Raw genomic sequence first — 12,878 nt, 5'->3', positions numbered from 1 at the left:
TTCCTGCTGAGCCTTGGGGACAAGCAGGAGCAGAGGTTTCACACCCTTCTTGGCCCCTATGTCAGTGTTTGGCTGCTCTTACAGTGGGGTTTTCCCCCTCCCTCTGTTTCTAACTGGAATTTCTCATGCTGCACATTCACAATAGGAAATCTGAGATTTACCCTCATCTGCACGATAACGCACATGGAGAACTTGCAGATGGCATCAAGTCAAAAAGAATGGGACACCATTAATTCTTTCATGCATCCTTTCTCTGTTTCTAAAATCATAGAATCATGGAATGGGTTGGCATGAAGGGAGCTTAAAGCTCACCCAGTTCCAACCCCAACCCCTTCCACTGGAGCAGCTTGCTCCAAGCCCCAGTGTCCAACCTGGCCTTGAACACTGCCAGGGATGGGGCAGCCACAGTTTCTCCCGGCACCCTGTGCCAGTGCCTCAGCACCCTCACAGGGAAGAGCTACAACCCTGTCGCTCTGCTCATTGTGGCTTCACTTCAGAGGTGCTGCTCTCAGAAGGGAAAGCTTTTTGCTCCTTGTTGTGTGTGTTTAAGGAAACCAGTGGTTTGCTGTGTCTAAGGGCTGCCACTGCCTTCAATGGGGTTATCATCTGACCATGAGAGCAAACACCAGGTGAGGTTCTAGGAAGCAGAAGCAGCAGCCAGCATTGCAATTCATCTTCCTGCTGGGTCATGATGAGCAGGCAATGAGGTGCCTGGCTTCTGGCGTTCCTGCTGATGAGCTCCTAATGGCTTTAGCTCCCCATTCTCAGGTGGAGTTGCTTTCATTGTACTTAAGTCTGGTTTAAAGGCAGCTGAGCAAATGCTGGGTAGGAGCTACCTCCCCTTCTTTGGGTACTTAGTGATTGGATTTAGGAATCACCTCAAATGTCCTTAGGCAAGCACTTATCTCCTTACATTTGAATGCACCATGTCACCCCTATGTGTTTACTGGGTCCATCAGCTCCCTTTAGTGTTGAGGGAGATTTGGTGGGATTCATGCCTCTCACTGCAAGGCAGACACCTCCATTGCTCCAGCTGAAGAGAGCTGAATGAGCTCTGCTGATTGCATTGGCCTGAGTCTCCTTAGCTGTAATGGGACCTTGGCTCATAAATAGGTAAGGAGATACACTCATTTTTGGCTCTTAGTATTAGCTGTAGCTGGAACTGGGTGAAACAAATATTCTGATAGGTTAAAAAAAGACCCAGAAGCAAGCGAATGATGGGTTTTCCCTTTGGTTGAAAAGGTTTTGAAGATTAGGGCTTCAAATGAGTAGATCCTGCTGAGGTTGTGATGCTCCCTGTTGTGTAAGTTCATGTATGGGAAGAACCAGGAACATTGAGTGTTGTTTTCTTGTCTCCAGGTTAACTGGAAATAGAGCTGTCTTGGTTTGGTCTTACTCCTTTTGAATTTGGTTACTAGGATATTTCTCTTATTTTTGTTTGTTTGCTTGTTTGTTTGTTTTTAATGAGAATCGAGAGAGTTTAGATTGGTTTCTTTTAGTCACCATTTCTACCATGAAGGGAAGCAACCTTGTGAGGTTGTGGTGGAAGAAGCAAGGATCTCTTCTTCAAACACTGGTGAGTTCATTTCTGTGTCTGCCTTTATCACTGTTCATGGCTTGGAAAGATATGGGGTGGATTGAGATGAGCTCTTAAGCAGAAGCTCTTCCCTGGGAGGGTGCTGAGGTGCTGCCACAGGGTGCCCAGAGAAGCTGTGGCTGCCCCATCCCTGGCAGTGTTCAAGGCCAGGTTGGACACAGGGGCTTGGAGCAGCCTGCTCTAGCAGAAGGTGTTGGAGGTGGACCTGGAGGAGCTTTAAGGTCCCTTCAACCCAAACCGTTCTATGATTTTCATTTATGATAGTTTGAACTCAAGAAAGAGCAATTTGCATATGCCAGATCTTGAGAAAGGGTGAAAGAGTGAAAGGGAAGGTTGGGTTGAGCAAGGACAGGCAGACCCATTGGCAGTACTGGTCTTGCAGTTGTGTGTCTAAAGCAGGGACCACAGAGAAAAGAGTGCTTCTGTGTGTGATAAGATGTGGGTATTTGATGTGGGATGGGTGATGTTTTGCGCTGTTTAGACAAGCTGTGGCATTGAGAATGGCTGGTTTGGGTGTTGTTAGATGCAAGGTGTGTGTTTGAGATGTCTACTGTTTACGTAGCTCTAAATTATATAAGTACTAAACAAGGTGAAGGAGGAGAATGAGGATGAGGAGATGGCCATTGAGTGTGTGAGCCATTAGCAATGGGAAACAGCAGTTGCCTTCATCCCCCTGCCTGAGGTGGCTGTAGACAACTCCAGCTGGATCTTCTGAACCCCTTAGAAGGTGTTAAAGCTTTAGCAAAGCCCTGTCTGCTGTCAGCTGCTTTTCTCTACAAGGAACAAGTCCCACTCTTGGTTTCGTTTCTTCCTTTTGCAAGCATCAAAGAGCCGTCCTGAGGGTATTTAAATCTTGAGGCATATAATGTAAAATAGCATTTCCAAGGCAAAATTTGGGTTCAAAATGGGCAGGTGGAATCAGACAGACTTCAAAAAGGGAAAATGCTGAGTCCTGCCCATGGGGAAGACTTGCTCTAAGCACCATGACAGGCTAGGGGGCAGCTTAGCAGAGAGGGACAAGGTGGTTGTGGTGTCCACTGTGTTGAAATGAGCCATCAATGTGCCCTTGCAGCAAAGGCACCCACCAGCACCCTGAGAAGAGCATTGGTGGTGGGTCAGGGGACTTTGTGCAATGAACATCTGAGCACAGGCTGGGGAATGGGGAAGTAAAAGCTGCTTTGGGAAAGGTGGAGGGAGAAGATGAATTGTGCTGAAGAAATGGCCATCTTGCTTGAAAAGGGGCTGATGGAAAGAAGGATGTGGTAGGGGAAGGAGGAGGAATGCTCATTTCTCAACAGGCAATACGCATATTTTAAGGTTGTCTCCTCATCATTTTAAGGTCTGCATATTCCAGGTTAACATGAACAGCAGTCATCTCGTGTACATCTATATATACACACATGTTCATTAAATAGAAGTAAGCACAGAGGAAGAAATATATGCAAGAATAATTCAGATGAGAAGGGGTGGTTTTTCCCTTGAAGCTATAAGTACATGGAATTGCATTCAGGGATTCTGGTCTCACCTTAATCAAGTCAAACATCACTGCAGAGTAAAAAAATCACTGCAATGTGACCTCTTATCTGTTTAATGCAACACTAATTCTTGTGGCAAATTAAGGCATGATATTATTGTATTTACTTCTTCTTAAATAAGAACAACCCCCACAAACAGGAAGGAAATCATCCCAAACAAGCCTCCTTCTTAAAAAGAATTTGGATGCTCATGAGAAGATGCTCATCTTTTGCAGGACCAATTCTTTCCCTAACGGGCCAGTCATACCTTTAGGTTTTAAGCTCTAAGATGAGTTTTTAGGTTATAGGAACTATAGACTGTTATTTATCAAGGTATCATTTTTCAGTGTATTATTTAGAACCTTCAACCATCATGGTTTTATCTCCCAGGAATTGGGTGCAGTCCTAAAGGAAACCCCAAATCCTGCATTAACCTCATGCCCTGTGTGTTCCTGCGAGCTGGGAGAAGTGATTCAACCTCTTGCCATGTTTCTTAGTCTCCTGCTGCCAAGAGAGTGGCTGGAGGAAACCACTTGAGTGTGACCACGTTTGTCCTCTTGGGCTTCCCCAACGTGTAGAAGCTGCTCTTTGGGACTGTTTTACTCATCTCCAACACCATGGTGGTGGGGAACCTTATGACGACCAGCTCTCAGCTTCATGTGCCCATCTACTTCTTTCCTCATAGAAAATGTATTTAGTTCCTCCATAGGATGTAGCTGGGCATTTTGCTCTTCTGGATGGGCCTGCACCATGGAAAGCTGCCAGCATGCTGACCTAGGAGCAAGGTGGAATTTCATCCCCTGTGATAAGCAGTCACCCAACTTGGTTCGGGAACAGCCTTTCAAGGCACTGCTTGAGCAGTGTTGGCTTTTCCTTGGATGCCATCTGGTGCTGATGATACAGATGCTCCATGCTTCTGGCCATATGTTGTATGCAGATGTGCCCTGTTGCAGAATGACTCTAAGAGCAGGGCCATAGAGCCCTGGAGGACTGTGCAAGCAAGGCAGGGGGTGGCCCCCAGAGATAACGGGAAACCGGACATGGGAGGAGAATGTGGAGGAATCTGTGTGGGTCTAACCAATACTGTTGTGCCAAGGAGGTGTGGCTGAATACCACTCCTATATATATGTGAACTGCATCACAAATAAAGGAGAAGTTTGCTTATCACCCATATTGGGTTGGCCTGTCTGCTTCTCCTCGCCGCTTATAAACAAGTGTACCCAGAGGAGATGACCTCAGCTTGAGCGAGCAGAAGGACTTTGGGCTCCCTTAGAGCAAACCACAGAACAAGCCCACCTTTCACATCCACTTTTGGAGCATTTCTGAGACAGTTACAGCTTCAGAAGGGCCATGGTTGACATTATCATGGCAGGTAGATGAGGGGAACCTTGCTGATGGGAGCTGGCACCAGCGTCCATCAGCAATGTCAGGCACCACAGGCAATGAAGCAGCTTTCCACCCATCTTCAATTCCTTTTGCTCAAATCATAGCTCACAAGTTTGGCTGCAAAGAAGCCCACAGGAGATCGTGGTGACCTTGCTAACAGTGAGGTAAATGCTGTCCTCTACTTCTTGTCCATGCAAACATCAATGCTCACATCACCCAAGGCACTCAGATTGGTCAGGTGTGACTTGGTGTCGTGGTTTAAACCCAGTCAGGTAACTCGTTCGCTCACTTCCCCCCCCTTTCTTGCCCTCCCCCTGCTCTCGGAGGGACGGAGAGGAGAATCTAAAAGAATGCAACTCCCACGGGTTGAGATAAGAACAGTTTAGTAACTAAGGTATAACACAGATCACTACTGCTACCACCAATGATAATAATGATAAAGGAAATAACAAGGGAATACAACACCTCACCACCAGCCGACCGATAACTTGCCCCCCCCAGCCCCGACCAAGCACCGACCGATACCTCCTCCAACCCTGCAGTCTCCCAGCCCTTCCGGCTAACTCCCAGTTACATCCTGGGCATGATGTCCTGTGGTATGGAATACCTCTTTGGTCAGTTTGGGTCAGGTGTCCTGTCTCTGCTTCCTCCTGGCTTCCCCTCCTCCCTGGCAGAGCATGAGGCTCACAAAGTCCTTGGCCAAACCAAAACATCGCTATCAGTTCTGTTCCCAGGCCGAAAGTCAAAACACTGCACTGCACCAGCTACCAAGAAGGAGAAAAATGACTGCTACTGCTGAATCCAGGACACTTGGCCTTGGTACTTCTGTGCTGGCTGCTCATGGTCACCCTCCTGTCCTTCCTCTGCGTGGTGATGGCTTCCTGGGGAATTTGGTTCTTCACCTCAGTGGGGATTGAGGCAGCCTCAGTCCTTGTTCTCTCCCTGATGATGACATTCACCTTCTTACACCCATTGTGTTGGAAGCACAAGAGACAAAGGAGGGCCTGAGGGAGCGGTGCCCAAAAGTGGAAGGAAAGAGATGGGGAGGAGCAGTGAGGAGTGTGGTGAAGGACTGAAATGGGCAGCAACAGGGGGAAAGGGCCCTTCTGAATGGGGGTGCTTTAAGATTGCCTCTGTCGCTGGTGGCTCTGATGGATGCTCCCAAGCCCATCACAGAATCCCAGCCTGGTTTGTGTTGGAAGGGACCTTAAAGCTCCTCCAGCTCCAACCCCTGCCATGGGCAGGGACGCCTTCCACTGGAGCAACTTGTTCCAAGCCCCTGTGTCCAACCTGGCCTTGAACACTGCCATGGATGGGGCAGCCACAGCTTCTCTGGGCACCCTGTGCCAGCGCCTCAGCACCCTCACAGGGAAGAGCTTCTGCCTAACCTCTGGCAGGTTAAAGCCTTCATGGGTGTTGTAGGAAACCTCCTTCTGCAGCGAAACATGAAAGGAAAGTGCATGTCACACGGATTCCCACCAGAGATCATCCGGATCCCCTGGCAGTGCACACTGGGAGCAAACCCTAACTATCTGGGCACCATTTTGTGTTCCAGCCACTTCCAGAGCCACATCCTCCCCTTTCCTTCTCTCTCCAGCAGTAAAACCATTCACAGGAGCTGCAGGACATGGTGAGATGCTGAGGATGCGCCCCCTCCATCCTGCTCCTGCTGTCAGCTCTGCCTCTCACACCTCCTCATCTCCCTGCTCAATACCAGCCCCACAGGCACAGCAGGAGATGGATGGGGGAGAGCCTTCTCCGCAGGGCATGAGATATGTGTATGGATGTGATGGACATAGTAGGTGTACACGGGTATGGTCCCTCCTTGCTTTGCATCAGTCCTGGTCCCAAATCCTCACACTGCTCACGAAGCCCCCATGGCCATCTTGCAGGACATGGGAGGCAGAGGGTGTCCTCTCCATTATGATGGCCATAGGAAGTATTTAAGCACTGATCCCTAAGAAGTGAAAGGTGAGTCCCAGTTTGGATCCAGCTCCATGCAGAGCAGGGAGGGATATCAGCCCTTGCCTCCATCACCAGGGTACCATCAGGGGCAGAAGCCATCAGCGTCCATATGAGAATGTTTCCTGTAGAGCCTCAGCATCCTTCACCCTGTCCCATGGTGTGCAGTGAGGTGCTGGAGTTTGCAGTTTGAATGAAGTCATAATGCAGGTTTTAAGCTATCACCTGGAGATGCTGACAGCTTTGGAAGATATTTTTGACAGGCTAGCAAGGATCCTGGTGCTAATATCCAGTGTGGATCAGAAAAGACCAAGACACAGGGAAAAAAACCCAGATACTAAGGGCAATAAAAGAGTGTAGATAAATCGGATTGTCTGTGGTCTTTCTACACAAACCAGTCATAGGAAAAAAGCAAGACTTAGAAATGGTTCCAAACCAAGCCTGGAAACCCAAGGAAGTGGCTGGGGAAACCAAAGTCCCTGGTGTCCGTGAAGCTCTGGTGTCCTCTGTCACAAAACCAGCACAGAAACGTTGTTCTAAAGCTACATTCAAACAAAAGTGTTGATAAACTACTGAAGAATGAAAGTCTAATTTTATACTTGGTAAACAAGAAGGCACTAAGGAAAAGATAAGAACGCTTGAATGTAAGGATTAATTCATTGCTATCGTCTCCTAATTTGCTCATGCAGGGACATGTTCTGGGTGGAGAGGGACTGCCAGAGCAGTGAGCACTGGCTGGGCTGTTGGGGTGCAGAGGGTGATGGGTTCTACTCTGCAGAAGCCTGGAAAGTACCACAGGGGTTTGTCTCCTTTATCTGTCTAAACAGAACCAAAGGAGAACACCCTGGTGTGCAGGGACCATCCCACAGCACCTGAGCAAGAGAAGTAGGGCAGGAACAGAGAACTGGGCCAAGTTTAACCAAGGCTCCAGAGCATCAGGAAAGCTGGTGATGAGGAGGCAGATTCAAGACCAAGCCAAGTCAGGTCGAGTCAGTCTCTTTTGCAGGATCAGGTGAAAAAATTGCAAGGAAGATAGATGAGAAAACCTAGGTGACCACCAAAAGATTGCATAGGTGTGCTGAACTCCTACTAAACTGGAAACCAGAACTCCTCTAGTAAAGACTAATCCTACCTGTTCTGAGCTTAAATAGAGATGGGGGAACAATAGGAGGAGGGTGGGGATGGAGCCCCAGCTGAGGCTGCTCAGGGGGATAAAGGCCTATTAGTTCAGCCTGGGACAAATCCTCTCTGCCTCAAAATGCCTGTTTTTCATCCTTGAATACAGTGGAAGTCCAGATGCACCAGCTCAGCCTCTGGACATCCAGACACTACATGTGGATAACCCCATTGGGGCTGGAAAACTGGGTTCACCCTCCACAGAGGGACATCAGCAGCTCCAGAGATGGAGTCATTTGTTCTTCATGTTCCTTTTGAGGACCGTGTGCAAGATCTGGAATGTCTCTAAACCCATTTTCATTGTGTCTGTATGTTCAGACCAAAATGTTTGCATGGTCCACAAGTATGTTAGAAGCATCCTATGAGCTACCCATAACTGTGTAGCTGTTCTCAGGGATGGTTCACCCACACCATGTCTCTCAGATTCCCAAGCACCACAATGCCTTTCAGAGTTGATTTCACACCCTTTGCTTTTCCTTCTCTCTGTTTTCCTCTGCTAAAGCATGAGCAGCCCTGGAGGCTTCCTCCCAGGAGAGCACATGCAACTGTATTTACAGCCTAAGCACCACAAGATGGGCTCTTGGAGTCTGGCAGGAGCTCACCTCTCTTCACATCAGTTGCTTAACAGAAGTGATGCTGACATGTAGATGCTCTCTGCTGCATTGGAGATAAAACCTTGACTCCCATCACTCGATGGCAGAGGGAAGGCACAGGAGGTAATACCAACACAAGGCAGAACCTCACCTGCGTTGAGGTCGTGTGCTTTTGTCTTCATGTTCTTGCGTCCTCTTAGGTAAAGCTGAGTCAGAAAACAGCCTTACCAGTGTGGGTTTTCTTTATAAGAGGGAGTAATGTCTGATGCATGCTGTGTTTCTTTTGCATAGGCAGCTAAAGCAAGATGCACTGATTTATTCAAGAGTTAAAAGTTGACGACTCTTATTCTGTTATACAGAAATGCAACAATTCAGATTGTCATCAGAATATAATCACTAACAAATGAGCCTTTGGAATCAGCCTGTTAGAACATAAATTCCTTTTTAAAGCAAGAAACTTAATGCCCATATGTTTAAGATGCTATAGCCTGCTGTAACTCAGAAGTGTATAAATCATGAATTTACCAATGTCAATGTTATTTGATGTAAATGATCTCAAATAGTTTTGTAAATGTGATTTGGTGACTGGAATGATAACTAAAAGCTGAGGGAAAATGTCTGGAGGTCATTCATGTGTAAGCGGGGCTTTCACTGCGACTGACAATTTCTCTTGATCCATGATTAAATGCAATCCTATGAGGTTCCTCTGAGGTGTCTTCTGGTACAAATTGCCTTCAAATTGAAAGTGAATATAGATCTGAATCTTTGCTCAAACCTGAAAACACGTGTGCCTGAGTAACTCTAGTGTTTTAACTATCCCACCACAGAAAAACAAAAATGCCCCTTTTTGCTTCAAGAAACTCCATGTTCTTTTCTAAACACCTTATCTGAAAAGCATAAAATAGATATAATTTTGGTTAGAAAATAAAATGGAAAATTCTATTTGCAGTTATTCTATGGCAGTTAAAATGGTCACTGATTGAAGTTAGATATGGTCCAAATCTGAATGTCCATTTTCGAACAGTTTGATGTTTCTCTTCCTTTTGCCTCAGGAGGTAACACCTGGTCATGAGAGGAAATCACACGCAGACTAAATTTATCCTCTTGGGAATTGCAGACAGCCCATGTGAGCAGACTCCTCTTTTTGTCTTGTTTCTAGTGATTTACATTGTCACTTTGGTGGGGAACTTTGCCATTTTCACATTGGTTTGGGTGTCTCCCAGCCTCCACACCCCCATGTACTTCTTCCTTGCCCATTTTGCCTTCACTGACATCTGCTATTCCACAGTCATCTCCCCCAGGATGCTGGCAGACCTGTTATCAGAGGACAAAACCATTTCTTTCACTGGCTGCATGACGCAGTTCCTCACTTTTGCTTTCTTTGCTACTATTGAATGTTACCTCCTGGCCATAATGGCCTATGACCGGCAGGTTGCTATCTGCCAGCCCCTGCTTTATGTGACCATCATCTCCAGCCGTGTCTGCTGGCAAATGATAGCATCATCCTACCTATTCGCCTTCCTCAGTGCCATCATCTACACATGGTGCGTGTTTGGAGGTTCCTTCTGTGGTCCCAACCGCATCGACCACTTCTTCTGTGATGTTGTCCCTGTTCTAAAGCTCGTGTGCTCTGACACCCACAGCAGTGAGATGGTCATCTTTGCCTTTGTCACCATCAACGTGGTGGGCACGAGCATGGTCATTTTACTCTCCTACATCTCTATTCTCTGTGCTGTGCTAAGGGTGTGCTCAGCACAGAGCAGGGCCAGAGCCTTCCACACCTGTGCCTCCCATTTGATGTCTGTTTCCTTGTTCTTTGGGACATCATTCTTCATGTACCTACAACCTCCCTCTAGTCACAGGAGCCTGGATAAGGTGGCCTCCATCATCTACACAATGGTCACCCCCATGCTCAACCCATTCATCTACAGCCTGAGGAACAAGGAGGTGAAGGGGGCTCTGCTGAAGTGCGGGAGAACATTCTTCAGCCACTGGCAACATAGAAGAGTTCTGTCATCTGGGACATGAACAGTCCATGGGCAGTGTGAAAGCCAATGGGGCACTGAAATACTGAGATTTTCCACTGATACTCATGACTTTACGGAAGTTCTTCCACAGTTTCTGCACAAAAGTCTATGATAGTACTGAATGAGAAACAGACCCCCCAAATCACACCATTCTTGGAAGAAAACCAAGAGGAGATTGAGCCTCAAAGTTCATTTCACTTCGCAGGCCCGCTCCTAGAAGAAGAAATTACCCTCAATAATCCCAGGCCTCTTTTCCTCACAGGAAACACCAATCAGCTTTATTCATATTAAACATTTGTCATTCATAAATGTGTATTTTCATTGCAAGATTCTTGACCTTGTTCCTCAGCTCCAGTAGAGTTCCTCACTCTTACCTGTGAGTTCTTTGTTAAAGCTGCTGGGGTGGGAGGGAAGAGGCAGTGTAGTTTTACATTTGCTTGCTGAAAAAGAGTCAGAGAAAAGGCTTCAAAAGATTGATTGCATTTGTTTGTGCCTTCCAAAGAGAAGAAGTTGGTGGGAATCAAGAACTCAAGCTGCACCTTTGAATATCATGAGGAATCCCACCCCAGTCTGCAGCTTCACAATAAATTTCACTTCAAAGAAGAAATTGTAGACAATATAATTCATAATACAGGATGATGAACTGTGTTGATACTTCTCAGTGTAAAGGACAATTTGGGCACATCAGGGGGTCTCCCATTCATTTTAAGTGGAGTTTTACATTCATTTGCAGTGCTGTTTACTTCAATAGTGAGAGAAACAGAATTCCAGCTGGACATCAGCACACACATCCCATGTCCATGCCCAGCTCATGCTAAAGCCCACCAGGAAACCAAATTGTCTATTTCATATAAGAATTAATTCTGTAGAAAGCTTCCATAGATGAAACACAATGCTGAACAGAATCAATGGTAATTGAGAGCTTTCTGGGTCTGAAAGAAGCCAAAGCACACTGATGGGGGAAAATATCTTTCCTTTAGCTGTTGTGACTGAGAATTAACTTATATTTGGAAAGTATGTGGATGGTGAAGAGACTGTTTATGTGCTCTGAAAAACAATGATATGAAAGGAGACTGTCTTAGGTATAAGGGGAACGTGGCTTCTACCTGCAGTCAATGAAGGAGCCAGACCCTACATCATTAAGTGCTATAGAATTTGCAGGACAGAAACCTTTGATATCAGAGAACTTCCTTTAAAAACTTCACCAAACCTTGTTTTCTTCCAATCTATTTTATTGGATATTTCTGCTTAGACTATAGGTATGGAATCATGCAGCTTCAAAAAGCCCAAGTTTGACCTCAAAATAGAGGTACTGGAGAAACACAACTGTGAAGTCCAGCAATACATGAAACAGGCTTGAGGTTTTGGAAATACATTTTATACTGAGATCATCATTGCATGATTCTGCTTCAATCTTTGCAGAGAAAGGGTCTACATAATGCAGAAACTCCTGACTGTAGACACAAAATTCCCACACCAAATACATACCAGATTTCCTCTCAATCCAAGTCTAATATTTTACCTGGTAAAGGAGAAGTCACTATGAACCAGAGAATGACACTTGTATATAGGGTTCAATTCATTATTCTATTTCCCTCACTGAGAACACTACCTCCTATTTTGCCCATGCAGGGACATGGTCCAGATGGAAAGCAATAGCCAAAGCAGTGAGCACTGCTGGGTGCAGAGCATGATGGGTTCTCCTCTGCAGGAGCCTGGAGACTGCCACAGGGTTGGTCTCATTCATCTCTTTAAAGAGAGGCAAAGGGGAACACTCTGGTGTGCAGGGACCATCCCACAGAATCTGAGGAAGAGAAGTTAGGCAGAACAGAGACCTGGGCCAAGTTCAGACAAGACTCCAGAGCATCAGGCAAGTTGGTGATGAGGAGGCAGGTCCAAGAACAAAACGGGTCAATACAGAAGAAGTCAACAACCTGCTCAGGATCAGGTTCAGCAATGGCTAGGGAGATCCATTAGCAAGCCTAGGTCACCATGAAAGGATTCCATAGGTGTGCACAACGCCTGCTAAACTGGAAACCACAATGCCTTTAATAAAACTCAAACTCCCTGGGCTGAGGTTAAATAGAGATGGAGGTCAAATATGCAGAGGGTAGGGATGGAGCTGCAACTGAGGCTGCTCATGTGGATGAAGGCCTCTTAGTTCACCCTGGGATAATTCATCATTGCCTGGAAGTGTCCATTTCTCGACCTTGAGTACAGTGGAAGCCCAGAGTCAGCAGCTCAACTGTTGGACATCCAGGTACTTCGTAGAATCATAGAACAGTTAGGGCTGAAAAAGACCTTAAGATCATCAAGTTCCAAACCCCCTGCATTGGGCAGGGACACCTCACACTAAACCATGTCAACCAAGGCTCTGTCCTTGAACACCACCAGGGATGGAGCTTCCACAAGTTCCTTGGGCAATCCACTCCAGTGCCTCACCACCCTCACAGTAATGAACTCCCTCCTTAGAGCCAATCTAAACTTACCCTGTTTAAATGTTAACCCATTAGCCCTTGTCCTATCACTACAGTTAATAATGAAGAGTCCCTCCCCAGCATCCTTATAGGCCCCCTTCAGATACTGGAAGGCTGCTATGAGGTCCCCATGCAGTCTCCTCCAG

General features: G+C 46.5%; 1 protein-coding gene across 1 annotated transcript; it reads left to right on the top strand.

Moving 5' to 3' along the window:
- The first annotated feature begins 9,296 nt into the window (after positions 1-9,296).
- On the top strand, positions 9,297-10,256 carry LOC133282228 (olfactory receptor 5AP2-like). The gene has a single exon (XM_061478283.1). The coding sequence runs from the start codon at positions 9,297-9,299 to the stop codon at positions 10,254-10,256; it is 960 nt and encodes a 319-aa protein (XP_061334267.1).
- Positions 10,257-12,878: the final 2,622 nt, after the last annotated feature.

Source organism: Pezoporus flaviventris, unplaced genomic scaffold (genome assembly GCF_033815535.1).
Source record: "Pezoporus flaviventris isolate CSIRO_AGI_PZ_B2104156 unplaced genomic scaffold, CSIRO_AGI_Pfla_v1 ptg000116l, whole genome shotgun sequence".
Taxonomy (NCBI): Eukaryota; Metazoa; Chordata; class Aves; order Psittaciformes; family Psittacidae; genus Pezoporus; species Pezoporus flaviventris.
Note: the sequence above shows the minus strand (reverse complement) of the source record. Positions and strands in the feature narration are given on the sequence as shown.

Coding starts and splice junctions, on each gene's coding strand:
- LOC133282228 (XM_061478283.1), top strand. CDS start 9,297: ATGAGAGGAAATCACACGCAGACTAAATTTATCCTCTTGGGAATTGCA.